The 27392-nt window shown below is 42.4% G+C and overlaps 2 protein-coding genes across 3 annotated transcripts in view; one reads left to right on the top strand and one right to left on the bottom strand.

Moving 5' to 3' along the window:
• Nucleotides 1–17164, top strand: part of RNF11 (ring finger protein 11) — a 31715-nt gene extending 14551 nt beyond the window's left edge. The window contains exons 2-3 of the mRNA XM_075759437.1: nt 15198–15367; nt 15949–17164. Coding sequence (XP_075615552.1) covers nt 15198–15367; nt 15949–16120 — 342 coding nt within the window. The 3' untranslated portion in view covers nt 16121–17164. The remainder of the gene's footprint in view (nt 1–15197; nt 15368–15948) is intronic.
• Nucleotides 17165–24836: 7672 nt separating this feature from the next.
• The window catches only part of TTC39A (tetratricopeptide repeat domain 39A), a 48654-nt gene continuing 46098 nt past the window's right edge, over nt 24837–27392 (bottom strand). For both annotated transcript variants that reach the window (XM_075759435.1, XM_075759436.1), the window contains one exon: nt 24837–26711. In XM_075759435.1, the coding sequence (XP_075615550.1) occupies nt 26591–26711 (121 nt within the window). In that variant the 3' untranslated portion in view covers nt 24837–26590. The remainder of the gene's footprint in view (nt 26712–27392) is intronic.

Genomic DNA, 27392 nt, shown 5'->3' with positions numbered 1-27392 from the left:
GCCACAGGCCAAATCCTTGCCAGTGGTGCAGCTGCCCGGTGCTACTCAAGGAACACCAGTGGGTTTTTAAAGCTGGAGTTTTCAGAATGTGCTAAAACTTCCAGCTAGCATACGGTCAGCAGAATAAGCTTTCTAAAGGTCTTTTTTTCAGCTCTGCCTTTGCTCCTGTTTCTACCTGAAGATTGTGCTGCAGGAAGCAGGGTTTGGCCAAGAACCTTTGTGCTTCTACTGTAGGTGTTTTCCGCCAGTTGGGTGTCGAAAACCCAACAGAGATCAAACCAGAATTGCTGATGGAAAGTGATGATTTTTTTTTTTTGTCCAAAAATTTCTTTTCTGACTTTTAAACTTTTGTTTTGTTAGTGTCTTACAAGTCCAAGTGGACACGACAGTGTCTCTGGTCACTTACAATAGCTTTGACAAAACGAGGCTCAGATTAAATAAAATATGGAAGATAACGCTCATTAAAATTAGCTTTGAGTTAAATATGACAAGCATCGTTGCTAATTGTTACACTGCATCATTGATTATATTAATTTGGATAACAGCCCTGTTTGGTGCAGTGTTGGAAATGGCATGTTAACCAGTGTGTGAATTGGACTATTTTTTTGGTGTCTGTGAACAAGGGGATATATGGCTAGTTATGCATATGCTCAGTGAAGTTATTTTCTGCAAGTAATGTATGATTTTTGCAAGACACTGGTCAAGCTTTGCCCTTACTAGTCCTACAGGGAGCCTTTTTGATCAGCCGAGAACTAAGGCTCAAGAAGCTATTTCACAATTCTAGATTATTTATGGCAAACTTGCACCTGTTATTCTTGTACTGAGCAGCTCTTCAGTTGTTTTTCTGATGTTTGCTCTCCTGATTTATTTAGAGATCAGTTCTATATCCCTTTCAGCCTTTGTTTTTCTAGGCTAATGCTTCTATTTTTATTTTGTTTGTTAGTGGATATGATATTCAAGCAACCTGGTTTTCCTGAAAAAAATCTGTCTTATCCCCTCAAAAACCCACTATCACAACCCAAAAAAACCCCAACCCCCCAAAAAGAAAAAAAGATTAAAGCAGGGCATATTTTAAGTAATTGAGGGATCATTAACTGACTGCTCAGCATCTTGCAGTGAATTTTGTCATGGTGACTGATAATGGAAGTCATAGACAGTATTTACTTTAAATCTGTAGAACATGCAGCTTAGCAGTCCAAGGGGCAAACACTTTTTCATATGTTTAGCCATTATCCTCTCTTGTTGGGGTAAACCATTCCATAACATGCTGAAGACCTCACCAGGAACACAGCGTTACATGAAGTGATTAAAAAAACCCCAACAAAACAAAAAACAGGACCAGGCCTTTAAGTTATTTCAAGGCTCATTTCTGTACAAAGCTTCAGCGGAGCAAGATACTTTCTTTAACCTGATCTGCCAGTCTGAAATTGCTCCACAGAGTACTTGCTGTATGGCTTTCAGCAGGTTTCATTTGATGAACATCAGACTCAGTTTTGCTAAAGTTCATGGAGAAAGCCATGCCCGGCCCTTTTCTGCCCTGAGGGAAGCATCTAGAGCTGCCTGTCTCCCAAAACAACTGGTTTATTTCTGCTTCTATTCTCTGATTCAAAACATCAAATGAAAGAACAAAAACCTGTTTGCTCCAGTAATTTCTATTCGTGTCTTTACTGCAGTGGCAATCTGTCTGTAGGAGAGGAGGTATCCCAAATAAAGACAGAAATTCAGACTCATCTTGTTACCGTGCCTATTTGGTTCAGAGATTACTCAGCAGATCTTCTAGAGTCCCCAGGGAAGTGCCTTCCCTGGCTTTGCTGAACTGCAGCGGTACGTAAGGAGACAAACTGAGTTTAGTCCTGTAGGTCCTCGGACTGGGAGGAGCAGCACTAAATGCCATCTGCTTCCCAGGCTGCTCTGCTGCACCCACCACATCTGAGATGCATTTGAGATGTGTCCTTTTGGGGACTGTATGGTGGGCTAAAAAGTCTAGAAAGAGAACTAAAATGTTTCTGTAGTAATTGAGTCATGATGTTTCTGCTTATGGAGTTAAAAATCTTTTTCTCTTTGAGCCTATCTAGCTATTACAGTTATCTCTGTAGTTACACCCTAATGACTCCCAAGGTAACAAGGCATATTCTAGACTAAATATCATAAATTGAACCTAAAAAAACCTCCCAGGGTTTTCTTGATAGCTGTTTTGCTGTGGCTGTGTCTTTTTTTTTTTTTTTTTTTTTTTTGACATGATAACGTACCAAATACCTCCAGATTTACTGCCTCAAAGCTCAGTGTTACTCCATCCCGGTGTTTTAGGGTGACTGCAGTTTGTCTGTGTGTGTATAAACTGGCAAAACTTACTTTAGTGATGGTGTGGGTTGTAGCAGGACATGGTTATTCCACCCTAAACATTAGTGCAGGAGACTACGGTAAGTAGAAGTATTTCTTTATATCTTCAAAAAGCCTGAAAGAGTGTCGGTAGCTTAATGTTAATGACATTAGGCTTTCATTTCTGACTCTGAGGGGCATCGAAAGTAGCACGTACCTCACCTATGGTAGAGTTACTCTTTGGTGCAGGGCCTGAGTGGTTTCTTTGTACCCATGTGTTTAAATTGGAGTATTTGAAAGTCACAGGTAACGTTCTTGGAAATTAGTGCTTTTAAATTTGCGCAGGTAAGCTTTGTATTTCTATGTGATCTTCTCAACTCCACCCCTAAAACTGCATCCCATCTATCACTGTAGTAGGTGGTCGGGGTTCTGGTGTATTTCTCACAACGTGAAAGATGCCTCGCTGTGTATGGATGAGCTCAGGCTGGAGATCTCCAGGCTTTGCAGCTGCTCTCATATGGGTGTGTCGGGGTGAAATGGGGCTTTGTCTTCCAACCAGGCAGTCCATATTCAGAAAAATGACCTCTCTGTTTTCATGTCCCTCCTCTCAAACAGTTTTCTGTTCTTCTGAGATTTTGTAGCAGCCTGAGCCTTAATTCAGGCAAGTGCTTAAGTAGGCGCTCAAGTGCCGCATCCCTGTTAGTGTTTGAAATACTTACTAAGCGCGATGCTGGGGTAGTAGTGGGGACATTTGTAGATCTTGCTGTCCGACACTTGCAGTCAGCAGGATGAATCTGTTGTGGAAGCCTCAAGTTTTGCATCAGAAAGCCAATTTCAAGGTAAACAAAGCTCTTGCCACCTTCAATAAGAATGGGTGTAAACAGGGGAATGGCCTGGCAAAATACAGGTTTTTCTTCATCCCATCGGGGCTGAACAAGGTGAGACGGGAGCCACGGTGGCTGCAGAGGCTGGGCTGGGCTCCGCACTCCCCATCTCCCCCTTTCACCCTTGCTGAGTCTTGAACCTTCAAACCACCTACTCCAAAAGCACCTGGGCTGAAACAAACACAAGTATTTTTGGTGTAAAACCAGCACAGGCAAGATCTAGAGAGTATTTTAAAAAAAACAACCCAAACCATAGACTGAAAATGCTGATTAGACAGGTGGTTGTTTATGCAGTTAGTGATGGATCTGCTACCTTACTCATCTGCGAAGCTGAATGATTGCAGCTTGTCCTGATCGCACCAGCAACTGGCTGTATGCTTCATACATAGCAGCAAAATGAACGTGTGTTTTCTGGTGACAGATTAAAGAAATGACCGGATGCTCATTTAACTGTCTTTATGCATTTAAAACTTTAAAATAAGTAGGAAAACCACGTTCTAGAAATATTTCACTTGTATAACCAACTCCTGAGAGCGCTATTTATGATTTTTCTACCTGTTCTTGGCACAGGCCTTTTTTCTGTTAGAAGAGGGTTGACAGTTGCATGAGATCACACTTGGATTTGTGCCTTGTGAGCTAAAAATGCAGAGTCACTGCTTGTGAGGACAAGACTTTGCTGGAAAAAATAGAAACACTGCCCTTGTGTTCACTGCTAATACTGCATCGAAAAGTGGAGCTTCGTCAAGCTTTAGTGTCCCTTAACATTCATACAGTCATTCCTTGCTTTTTAGATAGAGCACTGCTTTAAAAAAAACCCAACAAACCAACAGATTTAGTAATAATCGCTTAATGCCCGAGACATTCCTTTAAGATTAATAAATGACCAGCTGAGATGAGCTGATAGCCTGAATTGGTGCCTCTGGCTGTTTACAGCTGCTGCTCATTAACTCAGAGTTGAAATAATTAATGTTATTATCAAATGACACTAAGCAAATAGCCAAATCACATTTTTTGTGTGTGTTCATTCTCACCGAAGTGGGAGATGGCAGCAAGCGCGTGTCTGGGAGAGGTGACTGTGTCCGCGCGATGCGGCACCCCGGGCAGCACTGAAGTCTCTTGTGTACAGCCCAGCAGTTCAGTGTGCTGTTGGTAACCGCTGGTTCAAACCCTATTTCCAGCTTCAAATTGTGGAAGAAATCGCAGCAGTCCCCCCGTTGGTTGCCCAGGATCTGACAGAAGGGAGGAGCTGTTGGCTGGGTGGATGGTGGGGATGTCCTCACCAAGCCAGCACGCCACCGTGTCGACATGCAGGATAGACGTGCACAGACATGGGCGTTTGAGGTGCCCTAATGTATGGCAGGCGTACGTGAGGCTTTATCTGGGGCTTTCTAGCAGGCTAATGCAGAAACATGCTGAAAAAAAACAGCCAACCTGTGGTTAAGCTGTTGCAAAACGCAGCATTGATGATATCCTTTAACTGGCCTCAGGAAGCCACCTGGCTGCCTCTGCGCAGTCCAGTCCCCAGCTGCACTGCCTAGGCTGGGGCTTCAAGTCACATCCCTGGATCTCAGGGGTATCCACTCTGTGTTAGAAATTCGGGCACCGTTAAGAAAATAAGGCCCGTGGATCCGAGTGCACCATCAAACTGCCAAGGTGTGGCAGCTTCCTGCTTGAGCAAGCATTCTTAATTGAGGATGGCTCTGTGAAAAAGGCAATTAAAATACTTGAAATTGAGTACAAAGTTATGATCACGTGAAATGTAAGGCAGATTCCTGAGTTTTGAAACAAACCCTGCTGTCATGGGCTGCTTCACTGACAGTCTCAGAGCTGGTCCCCCACACCAGCAGTCTCTGCTTCAGGTTTTCTTGCTCTGTGGTTATGCAGACCCAGCTCATCACCAGCCCCATCTGCTTTTTGAAGCTCTCCTGCAGTAGGACACGGACTGTTAACCACTTTTCTCCCCTAAGTCATTTATCCTTAGTAAAGCAAGCTGTTTTCTCTCCTTTATGGTTTGGCAGAGCATTGCACTGTGTGTGAGTCCCGCTCAGAGTCCCTGTTTGCTGCCGTTCTTTACCTGCTCCCTGGTCAGGGGAAAGGTCCCTGTCAAGGTTTGCAGAAGCCCTCCCCTGTGTTGCCTCTTCTGTGTATTTTGGTTGGGTAACAGACTGTATCTCTATGAAAAGAACTACTATGTCCTCTTTCAAACCTCTTTTTTGGTGCTTGCTTACAACTGGCTGGCTGCAGAAAAGTATTTTGTGTCATTGCGTAGGGTAGTACATCAGGGTAGATGATCTGAGATAGCTGCTGTTGATCTGCCTGTTTGTTTTCCTTATCTGTTACCTCTTATCTGAGGCTAAATTGACACCTCCCAGAAGACCCTACGCAGTTCTCGTTCCAACTGGGGCTGTTGGGTCTTCTTAAATCCTGGTTTAGAAACTTGGTGCATGAGGACTTGCATTCCATGCGATGGTTTTGGAGGTGTGCTGAAACTTGCTTTAGGCAAGGGTGTTGCGTTCTGGATGGACCTCTTTGCCCAAGGAGGATGCCTGCTGTCATTGAATGGTAACGCCAAGATAACACCATACGCTGAGCCTAGAGATGAGATTCATCACTTGATTTCACTGGTCCTCTGGTATCCTACTCACTCTCTACTTCTTTTTTAAAATACATTTCTGGTTCTGCATAATGGTCCTCTGCTATATGTTACTATGTTCTTATTAGTTCAAACTAGCACATTTAAACGTAGACACGTCTTCTGTTTACACATGGAAGTACAGCAGTTCTCCCCTGATGGATTGCTCGTGTCTTCAGCTTATGTGGATTTTCATGTTTACTCCCTGTTTTGGCCCGTTGCCCCCAGCCTTTCCTCATGGCTAATTTGGGTCAGTTTCTGTAATTTTGCTACCTTGTTCCCCAAGTCCTCAGAAGGGCTGTTTTGTTCGTAGAATTGCCTTCAAGCTGACCTAATTCTTGCTGGAAGATACATTTTAGCACTCTTGCTATATGTGTGTGTGTGTATATATATATATTTTTTTTTTTAAGTGTTTGGATTCAGGATTTCACAATTGGCTTCAATTGCTGACGAGGTCACTCCTTTTTCCTCCTGGCTGCCTGTTCCCAACTTTTTCAGTGGCTGTAGCGATCGCGGAGTCAGTGGTACTGGCTTGTTTGCTCTTCACGAGGTGAAGAGTCAGTCGGATCAGTGTCCCCATGGCCAGTGAGTAGGGCCAGCACGAGGGAAGCGGCAGGACTCGTGGCTCAGAGGCAGAACTGGTTTAGACCAATTGGGCTCAGCTGCACCCTAATCCCCAAATTCCCTGGAATGGCACCAGGAGGTAAGCAGGGGCTGCATGCACTTAGCTCGGCTACGCTGAGTCTGCGGACTCAGCAGGCAATTTGGGGCATAACGTCCATCATTATTGACTCTTGGTGCGTTGCATTGCCTACCTGAAGTCACCTGTATGCCTCTACTCTTTGTCAGGTGCCTGCCTGTCCAGCAATCCAGATCAAGCCCTTCATGGAAGGGACTTGCACGGGCTTGTCTGAGCGGTGCAACGCTTGGGGGGTTATAGGGCGGTAGATTTGGGCCAAGCTCATGTCTCAGGAGGCAGAAGCGCATGTGAGCTTAAGCTTTTTTTTGTCTGCTGTACCCTGAGGTGAGTCAGAGCCTCCAAGTGAGTGGTTTGGGTGGGTGGATGCGTGGGGGGGACGGTGTCTGGGACAAATAACGCGTGTGAGGTCACGGGACGAGCGGGGCAGGTTGTGAGCAAGCCTGTTGGCCGCACTGCATGTGCATAGCAAGAGCCCAGGCTGCCTGCAGACTTTAGCTGTTACCCAGGATGATCAGTACTAGCATTTTTAGCTGTTATCCCTTTGACTTACATTATAAACAAGTTGCACTGATTGATGTTTACCCTTTCCAGAAAGTAAATACGTGTGTGAAGGAAGTGTGAACGATTCTCCTATTTCTGTATGGACTGTTAGCGTTCTGTCAGCTCCAGAGTGCTTCCCCCATCTCTCGTGCTTGAATGCAGCCTCTGAAAAACATGTTAACTGGATCTGTTTGTTTGGGGGTGTTCTTTATTTTTGCTTCCTGCTAGCCAGGAGTTCCACAGCAGTAAGTGAATGGGACACTGTAGGTTCACTCTGTACCTTTCAGCAGAGGAGACAGTCCAAGAGATTTGTTTTCAGCCTCTTCTGCTACAGGACCATTTTCTCCTTCCCAAAACTTCAGGTTTTTATTTGTTGTTATATCTGCAGCTGTCTTGCTTGAACCGTAAGCGCTGTGTTTAACATAGCCATAGCATGATAATAACCATCTGCGCTTGCCAGGCGTAAGAAGGGGTTTCTGCAAAGATAACCACTTGGCGTAAGTAGGAGAGAACATGTACCAATAATGCAGATGTTGTGGCTTGCTTATGGGGTAGGAAGATCTGTGTGCATGTGCTGTTCTTCTGCCACCAGCTGCAGAAATGACTGCTGGCCCCTTCTGCTAGTTTTTCTCCTTAGCCAGCTGCTTTGCTTTGTAGTCCCTGGGGTTTACAGGTCTCAGGAGGCTGCAGTTTGTGCCCGAGTGTCCTTAACTTGATGTTTAGGGGCAACTGTTCTTTCCTGGCTTTGCTCACTGCAGCAACTTGACAGAAAAGCATGAATTTTTATAAATTGTTTATGGATCTTTTCTCTCCCTATGTAAAAATAACCTATTAAAATAAACATGCTGGGAGCTGTAGTAAGAGGACTTTGTTATCTCTGAGAAGTTGTGGCCTGATGCTGTCAGTGGGGCTGTCTGGAGTCAGTTCTCTGGTGAGCAGTTTGATGGTTCAGGGTATGTTGGTGTCTGTTATCCACTTTCCTGAAGAAATTCACACCCTGATGTTTGATGGGATCACTGGAGAAAGGAACAAGGACAGCTAAAACTGACACAAAGCTGGTGAACAAGATTACTCGGTTAGTGGAACCGTACCCAAGGATATGGCCCTTGAGCCAGAGAAACCTGCTGTGCAGCCTGGAAATGTAAAAACTGGCTGCTTGTGTCAGGAGATTGTACTTCCAGGGATTAATTACGGCTTTTTAATTACTGCTGTTCCCCTACAACTCCTTGTTCATCTTTGGTATTTAGGTTTACATTGATGGTTAATCAAATTTCAGAGCCGGTGACTCTGCAGAGCAGCAGGTGATTGCCATCTGCCAGGTAAGGCCAGGTTTGCACTGGCCACGCGGAAAAGGGCACTGTCAACTATTTCTCTTGGCAGGCGGTACCCTTTTTGGTTTTGTGTGACAGCACAGGTAAGAAGCTTGAAAACAAAGTCCCTTTCTCTAATAGCCCTTGTCGCTGTCTAGGAAAGCAGCGGGCAGGATGCATCTAGTTTGTACCTCCTCTCTCTCTGCCCCAGCCCTGCTTTTGGTAGCAAAGCTGAGCTCAGGGGGACAGGTGGTATTTTAAGAGGCGGCAGCCAGGATTCACTTTCTGTCATGGTTGTTTATCTTTTCCAACTCTTCAGATTTATTTCTAAGTAATTTCAATGGAATAGTTGTGGAAAATGCAAAAGACAATTTTACAGTTTTAGTAATAGCTTAAATGAGGCTACACCATCGCTGCAGAGCCACAGTGGCTTTCACCAAAACCCACCTCCCTCTGAAATGATACACGGCTCAAACCAGGTGTTGCTTCTTCATTGGCGTTAGCAGCTGGAGAAGCACCGTGCAGATTCTGCAGGTTCCTCTCCTCTGTTGTAGACTGTTTCCTTACTCTGTTACATTAATTACTGACCATATTTACAATGCCCAATTCCTACAATGCCAGAATTCTTACTAATCTTCCCTTCAGAGTGTCCTGGTGGGAAGCATGTATGAACCTGAACACATCTTAGGTGCCGGGGGGGGCTCTTCCCGGGTTTTGAAGCGTTGCTCTTCTACTGGCTATGGACCACTAATGCTAGTCAACTTGTTTCTTTAAATGATAATTGTGATACTAATAAAACTTTAAAGGAAAAACTGAGATGTGAAATTTTTTTATGTTGTGGGTTTGGTTTTTTTGTCCTTCACTGCTGTCAAACTTATCAAGGAATATATCAAACAGAGGAAAGTAAAGTAGTTTTGTTTAAAATGGTCATGAACGCTTAAAGTGAGCTGTCTCCAGCAGCAGTGGCAGTAGAACAATCCCTTAATAAATCTTTAAAATGAAGTAGACATTTATTGGCCTTAAAGTTCCAGATCAATCAAATATACATGGAAAATTTACATTGTGTAATTAGTCTCCTTAGGGAAGAATGTGGGAATCCTGAGAAATGCAAGGATTCGGAACCATGTTTTAAAGGTGAGCGTGTATTTAGTAGAGCAGCACAATGAATCCGTTTTGAAACACATTATTTTTTGTTGGGAGAGAACTGCTTGGATCTTCATACTTTTCACATAAACAAAGGGAATCAGTCTTTGGCATGCTTGAAAATTTGGTAAAGGATCAGTTAGTTTTGCTTAATACGGTGTTAATTTAACGTTTAATCTCTTTTCTGACTGTATTAGTGTGAAGTGAATGGGGTCTGCTAGACAAACCCATGCTTTAGATTCCAACTTGTGCCAGAATGGCTCCTCTCGTGCACACGCGTGTGTCTGATCTGGTTGTCTGTCCCAGGCGTCCCCTTGAAATGGGAGAGGTGAGAGGAGGGGATTTTTCTTTCAGAAGAACTTTCTAGCGTAAGTGTTCAGCTATCGCAGTTATTTATACTGACTGGCTACCTGGAAGCAGGAATATAAAAGATTGGGTAATGCTTTCATTACATGGTGTTTTATAGCAACTGGTGTTCAGCTTTATAAATGAACTGTTCTCTTCTGGATGGCAGAAAAAGGTTTTTATAGTTGGCAGGCTGCTTGTAATGTTCTAAGGATTATTAAAGTAAGCTGTAGTTGTCGTATAATGCACATTATAATGGTGAGTGGTTTTACATTAATAAGTCTTGGGGGAGGATATTATTTCGGAATGTGTATTCACATATGGATGGAGTTTGAGTCTTTTCACCCAGATCAGATTGGCATTCACAGAAAAGGCCTCTGGACCATCATCCCAGCTTGTTCCTTATGAGTAATAAAGTAGCGAGAAGAGAAAATTCCATAAAATTCATTGGGGATTTTGAAAAAAAAAAAAAAAAAAAAGCCAACCTAAAAGCATGATTTTCCCCCCTTCCCCCCCCCCAACTTTAAATCTATAAACTGAAGTTGTTCTTGTCTAGATTAGTTATTTGGGCTTCCTGCCAAGCATCTCACCTTAGAGGTGAGAAAACTGGGAAGCAGCAAGGCTGAAAGATTTGTACGGTGCCGATGAGTGTTGTAACGGGCAGCGATGTCGGAAGCTGTTAGAGCTGCAGAAGGGCCGGGCCGCTTCTCAGATCAGCGTGTGAGGGCTGGTGAGCAGTAAAGCGTCTGTGGCCCTGATGCAGCTGTGTATGGGCCCGCGCAGCTGCTTTCAGCCAACGCGTTTCAAGAAAGACATTTGCATTTTGAAGGGATTTTAAAAAAGAGCTGTGGGAATGGCTGGGGAAATGCAAATGGCACTGTTATATTTGCATTAATTAATTAGCAGCAACCGCAAGAAGCGTAAGCACTATACCTATTGGTATTTAAAAAATGAAAAAAGACATAGGATAAACGTAGCTAGAAGGACATTTGTCTCCTTCGTCGGACTGAATTAACAGGTGTGCTGGTGATCTGGTGTTAAAATGCAAATAAATATCCCAGGGTGAGACACAGTGAGAGCGTTGGATTAGGTGAGGGAGAAAATTTAGAGATGGAAACTGCGCAAAGCGGTGGGTAGTGGAAAGCAGGTGGCTGTAGACAGGATCTCAGGGACAGCAGTGAAGCTCTAACCTCTGGAACGATTAGATGTTATGAATTATTCATCTCGCCTTTGACCTTCCCGAAAGGAAGGTACGTGTTGGTGCAATTATTAAAAACAACAAACAAACAAAAGCCTTGATAACACACTGCTGATATGTGGCGTAGAGGGATCTTAAAATAATCTTTATCCAGGGATTAAGAGTTTCTGATCTACCACTGACCTGTTTTCAGAGTATTACAAATTCATTGCACTTGCAAAAACAAGATGAAAATGCTGTAAAACAAGAGAAAAGCAGATTTACAGCAGCATAAGTAACCATGGTAAGTTGTATTGATGAGAAACCTCCTTTTTCCAAGCGAGAACCCAAAACGCGCGTGGGAATCTGCATGCAGAAACCCAGTGTCTGGGCCTTTTAAGCCATGTGTGAAAATGTTTATTTTCATTAGAAGTGAAAAATGCAGACCTCCAGATGCCCTCTAGGCTTCCTCCACCCCCCTCCCAGAGGAGGAGCCAGGGTAAGATGAAGACACAAACCCCGCTGTAGTCCTGACTCTAAATTAATGCTGTTACTTAAGGGCTCAATAAACATTAGGAAGGAATGATTTCTGTGCACAGAAAGCCAAGGAAACTTGTGTTGACAGCACCTACTTTGTGAACAAGAAAAAATGGTGTATCTCCAGGACTGTGGCCATGTAGGATGTTTCATCATTACTAAATTCATATGGGAAAAAATTGATTACAGCAAATTAAGTGCTAGAAAGTGATTTTTATTTCATTGCCTGACACTAATATGTGGGGTTTATTATTTGTTTTGGCCTTTTTAGTTGTTTTTTTTTTTTTTTTTTTTTTTTTGCATGGAGGAGTAAACATGAAATTTCATCTTAATCTGAAATGCCTGACATCTTTATCAAATGATAAATAACAGAGACTTTGGCTAGAAGTTCAGTGTTTCATAATTCTATCTGCAAAAACATTTTTCATGGTAGAGAGGGGAGAAGTGAGACACAAGAGCAATAAATTCATGCTCGTCTTTGGAGTAGAATAGTAATTACTTGGGTAATACAATCTTTTTTTTGTGTGTGTGTGTATATGTGTGTGTGTGTATATATATATATATACACACACACGTCAGGGGGCCTCTAACCACAAATGTAAGTTGACTTTAGGCTGGAATCCTCACATAGTCACCCCTGAATATTCACGCTGGGCTGAGTGAGGACTTGCTTAAACGTGGGTTGGTAAGTCCTAGCCATTGTAAACTGTGCAAGATTTGCAAAGGGGCAATAAACCCGCACAGGCAGGGCTGCGCTCTGACTTTACAGGCAGCTTGAAATTAATGTCGGATCAGCTTAACTTCCAAAAATGCTTCAGAGATTTGGTGGTGGAGAAAGCAGAGGATGCAGCTGCCGGTTGCGGCGACGGCTGCGTGCAGGGCCAGCCGGGGTGCGTGCCAGGGGGGCTGGTCGGTGGTGGGCAGGGGGCTAGTTGAGGGGACACTTCATGCAGTCTGCTCCATCTCTTGCTTCAACAAGCTGAGTCAGAGAAGTCTGGGCTCTCCTGTTCTCATGAATAAACAGTTTATACCTGTACGATTCTGAAAATATTTTAAACGTGCCTTTTCTTTTCATCTGTTGGGGGGAGAGGACTGGTTTGAAAAGGTCACTGTTGGTGTACCCTATAATTTGACTCTGCGCAATGTGTGCGGCTGTGTTCTTCCATTTTACTGGTGTGTCTGTATCCCGTGGGCTGCTAGCTCTGCTTGGGCAGGCTTTTAACAGTCATCGGGAGGTGAGAGTGAAGTACCACCAGACAGCGTGTTATGGAAGCGTACTGGATCGTATTTGTTTAGCGGTCACGCTTTTTAATTCACAGTAGTACAATTTCTGCATTTTTCACAACAGCTTGGCAGCCACCCAACCCCAATTTTTTTTTTAATATTCACAAGCACGAAGACATCATGGTGAAAGACAGCACCATTTTCACCCAGAGTTACTCATCTGACAAGAGATTCTTGTCTAGTACATGAAATTGTAGAAGCCCACAGCTGGCAACTATAAATTCCTGCCTTAATTGGTTATGGCAGACATGTAGAGCGGGGTGGTGGCTCTGTGGGGAGGGAACCTGAGACAGGACACCAAAAGGAACGTTTCCATCGAGCGCTGGTGGTCAGGAAAGCATTTGTGTGTTTGGCCTGGCCAGGGGGCCTGGGCGTCTCTCAGGCTCCTCTTCTTCAGGTGACGACACCCACGGGAGAGGGGCATTGCACTAATGCAGAAATGGATTCCCCAAGTGCACAGTCCCTCGGTGGTCACTCGCCGCAAGCGCCTGTAAAAGAACAAGGGGAATGAAGTTTCGTTCTTGTTTGGCCTATTACAGGCTTAACAGTTGTGTTAATTTACTGTCCAAAACCTAACCGAAGCAGTCATTGGTTGGGTAGCGTGACCGAGTTCTCATTTCAGAGCTGTCCAAAGGTGATGAGTTGAACTCACAACAGATTCCTACTTAACTGTAGTTTCCTTTTGCTGTGTAATTTCTGTTGAGATGATCAGTTCGCTGTTGGTCTGCTACAGGCATTCACTATCAGTTGTCACTGCTACTTTCAGACATTTTGGGAGTTTCTTGGATCTTATTTTCCTCCTCCTGTTTTTGCCTTTCCTTGTATTTCTGCAGCACCGCTTACAGTCATGGTTTTGCCAAGGGCAGCTGTATTAAATACAGTAGCCTTCCCTCTTTCTGCCCTTATTAGCACCAACCTGCCGTGCATGGGGTTAGTTATACTGCCTTTTTTTTTTTTTGGCCCCCCCCCCGATGGGAAGGAGGGTGCATCTCTCTTCAAATGCTAAGTGTTCTGTATGTCTTTGTAAGAAATACAGGGGACAGCGGGAATGTCTTCTGCTATCGATTTAATGATCTTTTCAAAGAAGTATAGCAAAGCCTTGGGGGGACAAAAAAAGTTACTGATAGTTTGTGGTGTTAAGCACTCAAAACATTAAACCAGGACCAGGCTCTGTGATCAGTGCAGAGGGTCTGCGGCATTTGGGAGGGGAAAAAAATGCTTTAATCTGCTGGCACCAAAGGTTGCAGAGCCACTCCACGAATACTGCTGTATCTGACAGGTCACCCCTAGCTTCAGCCAGTGCTTTTCCCTTTCCAAACAATGATTAGAGAATACTTTAGGTAATTTAAACCATTAAAAGGCAGCTGATCTAGATGAAATCTGTGATTCTGTGAAATACAGTTTAGTCAGGAAATTAATCAAACTCAGAGAACTGGCATTTTGTCTTTTGAAGCTTCTCAGAATTCCCGAGTTCTGCTAGGAAAGCAGAGGGGGAAATCCTAGTGTAGCTAAATGAAGAGAAGACTCAATTTTTCCCCCACAGCTGAACTGCAAGGGGTAGGCACTGTGTTAAAAGCAGAATTGCCAGGTAGACTTGTATTTTTGATTTGCTATTCCGCGTAAGCAAGGACTTCTGCTGCTGGGCACCCCTGGCACCGGCCAGCGAGAGGCTGTGCGCTCCTTGAGCCGCTTTCTCCCAGCCTTCCAGGAGTCCTGCCTGGACTAGGCTAGGAAAGCCTAGCAGCGACCGAAGAACGGCTTTATCGGGTTTTACACGCGTGGTATTACATGTGCTAAGCCCCATATCTGGACTTTGCCAGGTGTTGGTGTCAGCTGAACACTGCACTAGACCACTGCCGGAGCGGGCCAAAAGGCAAAGAAGGGAACAGGAGAGGGGAACGCAGCTGCGTTCCTGCTGCCAGAAATACCCGGCGTTGCCCACCCAGAGCAGTCCATGCTCTGCGAGAGCACGCCTGTTTCAGAAGGTGGTTGCTCTGGCGCAGCCAGTGAAAGCCCACGTCTTCCCCATATCGGCGACGAGCCAGCGGGAGTTCAGTAAAGGGAACTTTGTCAGAGGTGATGCGTACCGACCGCATCAGCGCTTCCTGTGGTGCAGCTGCGCACGCTCCTGCAGCCTGCTTGCTCAAGATACTGGCCTCAATTCTTTATCCCATTCTCAATATAATTACAGCCCCAAAGTTACAAAGTAGGAGTGGGAGATCATACTGACATTTGTAAGACTAAGAGAGGAAAAGTTAAATACGTTGCCTGTACTGTGCTAGGAAAACCTCTGTGCTTTTTTTTAACTGGGCTATTTTAATTTTAGGAGCAGGTCCCTGTTCCTGTTTATCACCCAACTCCTAGCCAGACTCGGCTAGCAACGCAGCTGACAGAAGAGGAACAAATCAGAATAGCGCAGAGGATAGGCCTTATTCAGCATCTACCTAAAGGAGTCTATGATCCTGGAAGAGATGGCTCCGAGAAGAAGATCCGAGAGTAAGTATCAGAAACGCAGCTGAACTAATGGGGCTGCTGTGTGGGTTTATGATACAGTCTGGGAAACCTGACCTTGCCCTCCTGTTTCTGCTTTATTTTCAGAGAGTGTAATTTAATGTAGCTTTCCGAAAAAAATGACCGTGCAGAAGGCTCTGCCCTGTATCCTCACTTGTTCTCCTGTTACAAGTGAAACTTATTTTTGTGTCATTCATGCCCTTAGAAGTTTGGGTTGTGGTTGGTTGTTTTTTTGGTTTTTTTTTCCCTTTTATATCCTCTCTTCACAGGGAAGTAATTTCTTGTTACTTCCTCACCTTTGTGGCTCCCCTTTACCATTGCTGATGCTGGGCACTCTGCTGAGCCCTGCCATGCCTACAGGTGGCTTCCTGCCCTCCCTAATGTTGTAGCCATGGGCATGTATTCTGCAAAGGAAGCACCACCAAGCTAAGAACTCACAGGATCTACAAGCATTAAAAGTTTGTTTGGCTCATATATAGCCAGGAGTAGGTGTTACACTGCTTTTCATTTCCAATGTAGTAGCAGCTGCTTAAATATATTTAAGATTTTTTTTTTTCTTTCCCCAGATGTGTCATTTGTATGATGGACTTTGTTTATGGGGACCCTATCCGATTTCTGCCGTGCATGCACATTTACCACCTGGACTGTATAGATGACTGGTTGATGAGATCCTTTACCTGTCCATCCTGCATGGAGCCAGTGGATGCAGCACTGCTTTCATCATACGAGACTAACTGAGCCAGGGTTTCTCCACTGATCCGTCAAGGAGACCATCCACTTTAATGGGTTTGATCCTTTTGTCATTCAGCCCAAAGAGCCAGGAATTAGGAATTAAGATCATGCACAAAGTATACATTTCCTAATAAATAAAAAAAATATTCCTGAATGGCTGCAAATATTGAAAAAAAAATAGTATTTTAGAGACTATAGAAAAGTAGGTTGTTATTTTTAATGTAAAGCCTTGACCCACCATTGTCTTTTAATGTTTGTTCTTACACCCCTATATAGGAATTGTGTAAAGTGTTACAGCAACTGTAAATGTTTAAACTGCGTGTATCCAATTTTATTAGCAGCAAGGTAAGAGTATTTTTTTCCTAAATAAAGTAACCAGTTTTGTTCTGATTCTTTTCACAAGTCCTGGCATTTGGGTCAAGGCTTTATTGAAATCTACATTTTATAACACTGGCACAAAGAAATAGTTTTAAGCTTGTTTGCACAGTTCTTTTTCTTTTCCCTTTTTTTTTCTTTTTCCATTGGAGATGGAATTCATTGCCTTAGGTCTTTTTAATAGTGTATTGTTATTGTTGGGCTGGCTCTATGCTTGAAAACCAGTTTATTTATAACCTGTTAAAAGTGCTATATTTTGTTTGCAGTTAGGAATATGCAGACTTCAAAGTGATCTCCTAGCTTGTAAGCAAACCGAGATGCATTATCCCTTTTCTACAAGTGATGCGGAATATGAAGATACGAAACAAGTCCTACAGTGAATTTATGGTTTTGTGGGGTTTATAAGTTGCTTCGGTTTTGATGAAACAACAGTCCTTAAACTTCGTCACCTTTAACTTGATCAGGTTAAAAGTGGGCTAGATGGACAATAGTTAAGTTACCATGACTGAAAAAACCCAACATACTTGGAACTAATGTAGCGTTAGTGTTGATCACTTATTCTGCTCTTTTCTCCCTAAAAATGGTTGTCTCTGATCATAGCAAATGGATACTGCATCTCTCGTTCTTGTAGTTCTTAGGTTATCTGAAGTTAAGAATAAACATACTGTATCTCAATCTCCTGTATTAAATGTATCTGTTAAGCCCTGCTGGCTGATGCATCAGTCCCCCCAAGCAGATATGAAGTCAGATATGAAAAAAAATATATTTTGTTCTGCACATAAATGCAAAATTTATATAAACACATGCTGTCATACTAGCAGTTGAGGGGGAAAACAGTACTGCTATAGCCAGAATGACACAATTAGCTAATTTCTGTAGCAAACAGTATGTGCTTGTTAAGAGATGGTCTAACAAAGACTGTAGCTGTGAAGACCTTTTATCCACTTAGCATGTTTTTGTTTTAGTTTTTTGTTGGTTTTTTTTTTCCTCCTTAACTTACCCTACTGTGACTTATACATTCACTGCACCGCTGATCCATTGCAAAGTCCGGGTGTTGCAAAATGAGATGCAATCTCAAGTTAACCACAGCAAATCAGGGAACATTCTTGACTGTTTTTCATACCTAGTTTGAGCACTTGATACAAGTTGCGTTTAAAGACCTAAGTATTTCTAAGACTTAGTGTAAATACACTACAGAAGAATTGTGCATGTTACAGATAACTTTTGAAGGGTTGGTCAGCAAAATGTAGAATCAATACGTTGATTTATTTATTTATTCTCACAGCTGACAGCAACCTGCTCTCTTGGAGAAGAACTCCAAGTAGCAGTCAGGAGGAATTGAAAGCAGTCTCCAGTTCTAGAGATTCACTCCAATTGCTACGCGTTTATCTGGACACAGTTGGGTTTTTTTGCTGAATTCATACATACCTAATTACATGGATCAAAATCTGGGAAGAGAGACCTGAAGTTGTGCAATATCATTGTTCCTTTTCATCATTCCATGTATGTTCCTTTCTGTCTTCCTTTTTTGGTTTGGTTCTTTTTTTTTTTTTAAATCAAAAACAATGTGGACATTAAGTATTCATTTCTTTTCTTTACCGTGTTAAAACTGGCAAATGAACAATTTGAAAAAAACAGCATTGTCATGTTGGTATTAGTATTTATTTATTACAAGACTTGATTAAGAAAGATTTGGAAGAAATTTGAAGTGACCAATTAATGAGCTGAATGCTTTTCTAGGCACTTTGTATAGTTGAACTTTTAACACTGATATACTTACTGGGCTAAGGGAAAAAGTTATTTTATTAAAATAGTTAAAAGGTCTGAAGGGCTAAAACTAGAGTTGATTACACAAAAACATTCCAAAAAAAGTTCAAATTTTAGCTCAAAGACAAATGTGTAAATATAACAAATAAATCAAATGATTTTTCAATTTTTTAGGTGCAATGCTGTTCTGGATGATTTCTAATTCAAAAAACTAATCTGAATTTAATGCAAAATGTGTAACCTGAATTTTAGCTACAGTTGTGAAACCAGATCTATGTCTGGAGGAAGATAATATTGCCTCCTGTCTCAGAGGTGTCTAATAATAAGTTACTTACATGTCAGACAGTCCAGGTACAGCACAGCTCTTTCCTAACCAGAGTCTGCTGCAGCTCAGTGTGAGCGGGAAGGGCTGGCTCTTACTCAGCTGGACCTGTCCAACCATCGCCCTTCCAGGCCAGGGCTGTCTGTTTTGGGGTGGACAGGCCCACAGTAAAATGTCTGCAAAGCCATTTGAATAATAAAAATCTCCTCATCCACAGTACCTGTAAAAGTAACCAAGGTTGTAGGTGCATCAACAGTCATCAAAAAAGGTTGCTTTAAAGCATTTTGCAGGGATGATGCAGTGTGATGAAAACAGCGCCACAGCGCTGTCTGTACTTCAGAACTGTAACTGGCAAAACCACCCTGGCGCCGACCCAGAAATAGCCGAGGGGGTCATCAGGCAACAACGCAAGAGACAGCGAGTTGGAAAGTCATCGCCAGGCCCCACAGCCTCTCGTAGCATCCTCCTCTTCTGTTTAAAGACTGAGAGCTGCCCTGGAAGTGGCTGCAGGGAGGGACAAGGGCATTGCTGACAGCCACGATGCTTGCACAGCAAGGAAGGCGTTAGGTCACGTTTGCAGATTATAGTAGGAAATGGATTTTGTTTCATACAACAGAAGAAAACAAAATTCCCACAAATCTGAGGCAAAAGAGATGCAATAACAAATAATGAATATTCAATTTTGTAAAGACCTTTATGCTTAAGTGTTCTTGCATGCTACTGGAATTACCACTTTAATCATTTTACATCTAAGGATGATAATCCTTATTACTTGTTGCTAGTTCATTATGTAAATCTGGGAATCACAAAATTTATACATAAACAAAACCCAGAGAATTTCTTTGTGAGGAGCTAGTGTTGTAGAAGGCTTTTAACCACGTAAGGTTTTAAAAGTTCCTCCTGTGTTACAGCTTCCCAGGGCTGAAAGCAATGAGGTGTTTGGGAGGGTGACAGTGCAGTGGCAGAAGGGTACGTTTCTAGGCTAAGGGATTATGAAATACCTGAACTTACTTAAGTTGCCACAGTTTCAAGACTTCGCCATTTCCTGTCCTTGTGCAATCGTGGTGAAGCTGAAAATTCTTCTGAGTCAGACTGTCAGTTAAATAAATAACAAGATGGCTGAAACCAAACATAGGAGGCCTCTCATCAGTTAAGTTCTGGATTAAAATAGACTTAGAAACAAAGTGGATGCAAGTTGATTACAAATACAGTTTATTACAGAAATCACATTTTTATTAAAAACACACACACTAGTTGATAACCTATTAAAAAACATGACTAAAATCTGTTCAGAAGAACATTCTTGACTTAATACCCAGAATAAAAATTAGCTTCAAGGATTAACTTTTCCTTTTATATAGCACTTAACTTTGAAGAATATAATTTATGCTAACCATCCTTTGCAGATTATCTTCCGTTTAAACCTGTTCTGGGATAAGAGTTAGGGGCTTTGGAATTCTTGGTATGAAATGCAAAGTTAATGCCTTTTGATAAACACCACCCCCACCCCCCCCCAGTCTAAATATACTCTGCAAAAGCATTTTTTTTATTTAAGCAGAAGAACAAACTGCATTTGCATGCTAGCAACTGATTTATTACAATATCCCCTCTGCACTGACACTTAGCTAAGTAAAAGCTGCAGAGAGGAATTTATAATGAAAAAAATACTTGTGAAAATGCCCATGCACGTTCCTAGCAGCACAAAGGTATGTACTTCCTCGGCAAGAGGGGACCAACCATACTGCAAACAAAAAAAGAGCCCCCAAACCTTCTGTGTCCTCTCAGTTGGCAAACAAGTAGCACTAACTTCATAAACCCGTTCTTTGCAGCACCAACCCCCAGAAAATATTTGTCTTTATTTTAAACAAGGCATTTCAACAACTACTCTGCAGCCAACAGTAAATGTTCAATCACTGCAGGCGTTACCCGCCCCCTGGCCGGCCACCCCACCGATTCTCCTGGACACAGCAGACCCTGGCTCTTCCTCACCAGAGGCACGTTTGCCAGGGTCTCGCTGCAGAGACAGACAGACAGACAGACAGACTTGCACCTTTTCAGCGTCCTTTTCCTACCCTTCTGTCACACCGGTGGTAGCTGCCTGTCTAATCAAGAAGTCACAAGCAGACTGTGGGAGAGAGACAAGGCAGAAATTCAAGGGGAAAAAGATGAATCTCCCCGAAACCGTTTTCTGAGCAGGACAGAGCGGTCCCAGGTGCTGTCCCACTGATGTCCTTGAACTCCAGCCTAAAACTGCTTTTTGGTGAGGTTCCCTCACTGAAGGGCTCTCGCTAAATTGCCTGTTCGTTTTGGGATTTCTCCTTGTAGAATGCTATATATTGCACGCTGTTTCCTTTATGATCCCACAGCAAACCATTAGTAAAGGCCCTTAACCTCCCTGCATTTTCCTTGGCCATCATCTGAAAAGGTGTCAAAGATTTTGCTTCATAGATTTAGCTTTTTTTTTTTTAAAGTGCCAAATTTAATAGTTCAAACAGTTCTGACAAGTTTCCAAAAAGCCTTGGCTACAGAGCTTGCTACTGGTGTGTACGAGTGTACATACGTATACTTTTTGTATGTATCTAGATAGTTTTTTTATATATGTATGCGTGTGCAACAGATCATACACTTTCAATAGACATGCAGCAAAGGCAGTACACATGAGCTTCCTGCCATTCCTTAGAAATACCACGAATTATTTGCATCAGTGATGAGCCCAGTATCATGGAACAGAAACCTGACCCAAGACCCAGGTATCCACCACGTAAGAACGAAGGCCAAAGCAGAATCCCAACCTGTAACTGGCCCTGGTGGTTGCTTCTAAAAAACCCTTGCAGCTGCCCACCAGAGGCTGTGTAACCGTGGTAGTGATGACAGCAGTACTGGTAATGTACCCAGGTGAAGATGACATTGAACACGATCCATACGTTGTGTCTTTGAGACTTAAACAACATTGCTTCTCTCTAGCATGATTTACTGAACTCTGCTAGCCCTTGGAGATAAAGTTCCTAGTTTGCATCCTCAGTATCAACAGAGGCAATCTTCAGGCATCTTTACCAAAACGTCAGGAAAAACACCACATTCACAAACAAAAGACCAGCTCATCCTGGAACCGCACCTATGACAGCATCTGCCCCGAGCACGGCCCCTCTGCCTCCAGCACCGCAGACAAACGCCCTGCGCAGCTCCAGCGCAAAGGAAGGAGTTCCTTACCTCCGTACCCTGCGCACTGCAGGATAAAAGAAACGGAGCTGAAAACTCTGCAGAATATTGCAGCTTCTACTTATTTTCTCTTTCGCACCACATTGCTACATTGCTTTTCAGCCACAGGCCTGAAACTGTTGTTATAGTACTTGACTAACATGAGACAAACATTTTTTTTTTTTTTCCCTTTTTTGAAAAGAAGCAGCCCATAAAGAGAGCATGCGGGGGGGGGGGGGGGGGGTGGGTGGTGGTGGTTGCGACTGCTTTGTTTTGTATTCTTTCTGTAAAATAGTCAAGGAGGGACAAAGCAAGTAGAATTGAACACAATACATAATTCTAAATAAACATTTTACCTATATTTAGCCAGAAATGAAAGTAAGTAGGTCCAGAGATTTAAAATACCCAGAAAATAATGGAAAGCAGCCTAGTCCTACAAAACCATTGTTGAATTTGGAGCAACCACCATGCAGAATTTTACCACAGTGCAATGCAGATATTTGTTAGCTCTGCTGCTGTTCATAAATCTTGGAGACAGGGATTGACTGGTCAGGTATTTAAAAGAAAGTATTTGTATTTATCTTTTTATTTTTTAAAACACCTAAAGCAAACTTAGATAGCATCCTTAAAAATATTTTATGATGACATATCATTCAATTAAATACTTGCCAATACATGCTTTGCTTATACTCTATCACAAAAAGGTATTTGCAGAACATAATGAGAAAAGCAGCAAGTTCATTTCTAGCCTGTTCAGGTTTTCGAATCTCGCTCATCAGTGAGGTTTCCAACCATTAACCATTTTCCTGTACAGCAGTAAACAGCATGACTCACCTCTTTATCTTCTCTTCCTCCCAGAGGGGAAACCGTGGAATGCATTGTTTTGGTCATTTCATATCCATTTGCTTTGCTGCTGTGTTTTTATGCTTGAGAAGGCAAAGACATGCACCTCGCAGGTGGAACCGGAGGCAGAGAGTGTTGGACTTAACTTCCTGGGAGTGCCTTCTGCCCCCCACGAAAGCCTTGTTTCACACAGAGGAGCGTTGCTTGGCGCTTCTGTTGGGCCAAGAGGCATGCAAGCTGTCAAAGCTATCATCCCATGATCTAGCCATCTTGGAGCCAGGCCATAGATCAACTAAAAATACTAAGGCACTCATCTGAATATAGGATTTAATGCCAAAACCAGTGTGAAATGGTAGGAAACGTTTGCTGTGATCCTGTTCTATGCTGCTATGCTTTATAAAAGGCAAAGTTTCCTAACGAAAGTTTTGAATGCTGTATCAGTGCAGTGTAAACAACCTGAGGCTAGGCACTGTCAGAATGGGACAGTCTTTAAATCCGTGACAGAATGGGTTTAAATTGTAGATCGTAATAGAACTGCCCATCAGTAATAAATCGAAGCATGTTCCTGTGCTACTGGTTTAGCTGAGCAATCATAAGTGGGTGTTTCTAAACAGTAGTAGTTGTATCATGTTTGTGACTTCATCAAAATCTCTTCTGATCATCAAGAAAACCTGTGACCAGGTTCAGCTTCAACCCACTGTTCTTCATCCAACAGGTTCTCTCAGCTGGTGCTATTTATAGGAGTTAGGTGTTGATGTCGTTACACCTTGTTAGACCTCTGTATAAGCTGCTGGTTTTTCAGCCCATATACTCCCTTCAGTTTAATGAGACATCACACATACCTGGATTGCTCATATCAGATCTAACGATAAAAGTGATGCTCTTTTTACTGCTTTTCCCTTCCTGACCACTTTGAGATGACGTAGCGATAGCACGCGGGGCAATTGCTGCAGACATCCAGGAAACTGAGTATCAATTTCTACCCCTCCTCAGCTGCTGGCAGGAAACCCCTTATCAGTGCTACTAAAAAAAATTTTAAAAAAATAGACAAATAGTTTGTAAGTTTTATCATAAAGGTCCTACCAAGTGCAGAAAACAATTTTCTATGCGAGTTAGTAGTTTGTCTTTGGTTAACTTCTCTGGCTTTGATACCAGAGTTGATACCAGCAGCTGCTGGTGAAGGGCTAGTAGTCCACAGAGTGGGCTTCTCTAGCGTTAGACAACGCAAAGTTTGAAAGCAGAAGGAAGTACTTCTTCTGCAAATGAGGTGTTGACTGTATCCACCCGTAGTAGTACTTACGCTTCCTGAATCTTAGGCCATGCTGAAAATCCTGGATTTGTGATTCCACTGGAGTATCTACTATTTTCTGGCAGGTGAATATACTGAATGCTGAAGCTGTCTCAGAACTCGCACCAGTTGTGCTTTCCCTAATTCACCATACTCGGGACTGCAGACTGGTGGAGCAGTTACCATTCTGGAGAGCTGCTCCAGGCAGAATGCAGCAGCTTCAGGAGAGGCAATGGAAAAACAATCCCAGCATTGACCTTCCAGCCCAGACTGACAGCACTGAGTTTTTGGTCTCTAGCCATGGAAGAGAATCAAAACGAAGGACATTGATGAACAAAGAGTAACAGGTAACGGTGGGCAATTCAAAATGTAACAAAGGTATACAGTGACAACGTACCAGACCTTCCATTCACCCTTTAGCAAGCAAGGTGTTATTTTCCTTTAGTGAGTTCAGAATATTAGTGTCCATAAGTCTGTGTCACTGCATCAGGAAGGTGAATATTTCTTGCTCATTGGGAGCTAAAAAGTCAGAATGAAAGCACAGACTACTTGATCGTGGCTAACTACAAAGTCCTCCGCTGAAGCTGGAGATCAGGTCCATGATATGACTTGTGTTTGTGCTTGACCAAAGATGACTATGAAAATCTCAGGATTTTCATCACTGCAAAGAATCAGGGAAGTTGACTGCATATTGCGCAGTACATCCTTTGTGCAATGTATCTAAGATCAGGCGTAATTTGGTTGTGGGTGAAATTTCAAAGAGTGTTTCAGTGGCCTTGAGACATGAATCTACACTCGGAAGGATTGTTCACTTTCTGCAAAGTACAATTTATGCTAATTTCCATGGCACTGCGTGCTTAAAAGATGCTAAGACTGCCAAAATATTTGAAAAGGACACAACTGGAAGAAGAGGCGTTATATGCATGAAATAGAACAAGAATCTTTTTTATTCTATACAAAGAATGACTGAATTTTTACACTTTAAGTTTTGATGTGCAATATGTAAATAGCGTAACTTTATACCGAATTTTATCTGAACTGAGAAAGTTATCTTGAACTGAATCTATTTGAGAAAGTCACTTTAAAAAAAAACATTCTTCATCTACAATCTTAAACTTGGGAAGACTTTTATAAAGGGTATCTATTTTTAAGACAATGCAAGTTGAGGAACAGGTGGTTCTATCTCCTTGCATATTAATTTGCAATTATAAAACAATGTCATTTCCTTAGAGGAGGTAAAAGCAGAGCTATAAACTGTCAATTTTCCATTCTGCTGGGAACAATCACTTTAGAAAGAATATTCACTGTGAGGTACATAGATATGAATCTTCCTGACAAACATCTCCATTGGAGAAAAAGGGCTGTCAGAAGACCTCCCGTCTCCACATATCAGAATGGATCACGGGGAAGAAGCTCTTTCAAAAGGGAGGTAGAAGCGTGCCCCAAAAAACCACAGGCATACAAACACGGAGCTGGAGAACGGTAAATACGAGTCAAATACGCATTACGTCTGACTTCACCAGTTTTGCAGAAAAGCAGCAATTCTATGGCAGACAGCGTTGGAAAGCAGAGCTAGCTCGGGTCTGTTCTCAAAGCCCCTTACACAGAAATTCCCCCAAAAGATCAATAAAGAGCAAAAAGATAAAGGGCTCTCCTCTGTGAAAAGCCAAGACAGCGTGCTCCAACTCCTGCTTCTTAACACAGGAAACATGGCCACACAATCTCTTTAGACGTGGACATCTCAAGTTAGGCAAACCTAAGAACAATTGTTTTAAGAAGAAATTGACTGTCACAGTAACTCTGTGTTGCTGTGCAGCCAGAGCAATATTACTGTTTCTTAAGTGACCTTCACAGAGTTGTGCTTTATATACGACAAAAACTTCAAATCACGTTCGTTCTGATGAAAAAACTGTTGCCTAAGGACTTCCCATTTTTAAACCTGTCAAAGAAGTAGTGATGCAGTTTTATACTGTCATCACCCTGCCCCCACCAAATCCTTGGTAAATCATTCAGCCGCCATGAGTAGCAGACTTGACATGAAAACCAAATTAAAGAAAAAGTCAAGATACTTGCCTAAGGGAGACCATTTTTTTCACCAGTAATTTTCTTACAGAAGCAAAAAATGTGACTAGTAAAAGCTGGTAAAGAGAAGCCTTCTATGCACAACTGGAAATGCCCAGGATTCAGAGCTTCTCCCTGCTGCGTTTCTTGCACACGGAGATTTTCTCACCCCATTTCAGCTAAGCAGGTACTTGGAACAAGCGATGCTTCCTTCTCAACTGGTACCAGTATGAATTCAAACAAACATTTATAGCTAACTGAGATTAAATCCATGAATCTTTAAAGTTTTGTTGTTTTTTTCAGTTGTTCCCCTTTATGCTGTAGCTTGCTTAGTAAATGTTGCGAATGCAAGGAAAAAAAGGCACATGATTGAAAAATGCATTACACAGATGTAAGTATTCAAAAAGCCACTGTTAGAAAAACAATATTTTTCAGGGTTATGGTTGGTTTGAGAGGTTTTTTTGCCATGTTATTACACTAGATTAATGTTTTATGCATCACCTTTAAAATTTCAAATGATTTGGTTTCTCACTGACTTGAAAGAGAAGGAAAAATAATTTTAAAGTGTCAGTAATTCTCTGCACCGAAGTTTGCAACAAACAGGACATCAAAGAAGAAAAAGTTACGACACTGCTGAGGCTCCAGAGTGCATTCCATTTTCTGGGGCGGATTTGGCTTGGTGCAGGGCAGCTTGAATTCTGAAATGTGTTCTTGTTTCCATGGAGTAATTCTTGTAGTTTTGTCTAAAACAAAAGCAGATCCACTCTGATGAATATATATTTTTTAAACATTTTCAAGTTATCTTTATATTATTGTTCTAAGCAAAACAACTGTAGACAGCAAAAAAGCCTTTCTTCAGAAGCTCCTTTGTTGCCTACTCTAAAATACAAGGCATGTGTTCCCAGCCAAACAACGCAGCTCTTTGTTCTTTATTTGTAGTTCCACTGTCTGGCAATTAGCAGAAAAATATAGCTTAATAAGTAATTGAATCTGTTCCACTCTATCAAAATATTGAGTTCACGTTAAATATCTGTAACATCCACTTAGTTGACATTCAGAAATTAGATTTATCCCCCCCCCCCAGCATAACAAATTTGAATACAAACATTTTCAGTTTGGGGTTTCTTCCCCCCTCATTTTAATAAGATGGACTCATCTTGATTCAGCAGACATATTTCAAGGAAGCAGAGAAAAACGAAAAGAAAGGAAAAAGAGAGAAGCTGTCCTGAACCAGAAGAGGGAAACACCCCGCCTGCATACTGCGCTTGCCAAGGACGTGGACTCTGTGTAGGAACTAAGACCAGAGAGTTTGCTGCCCTAGAAGCTTGGAAAGAGAAAGTGGGCACACACGAAACTCCGTATCAGCTTTCGAGGAGCAGTTCACCAGCCCAGGGAAAGACTGGCAGGACTTCCTCCACAAACAT

The sequence above is a fragment of the Balearica regulorum genome, chromosome 8 (assembly GCF_011004875.1).
Source record: "Balearica regulorum gibbericeps isolate bBalReg1 chromosome 8, bBalReg1.pri, whole genome shotgun sequence".
Lineage (NCBI taxonomy): Eukaryota > Metazoa > Chordata > Aves > Gruiformes > Gruidae > Balearica > Balearica regulorum.
The sequence above is the reverse complement of the archived record's forward strand: the minus strand, read 5'-3'. Positions and strand labels throughout refer to the sequence as shown.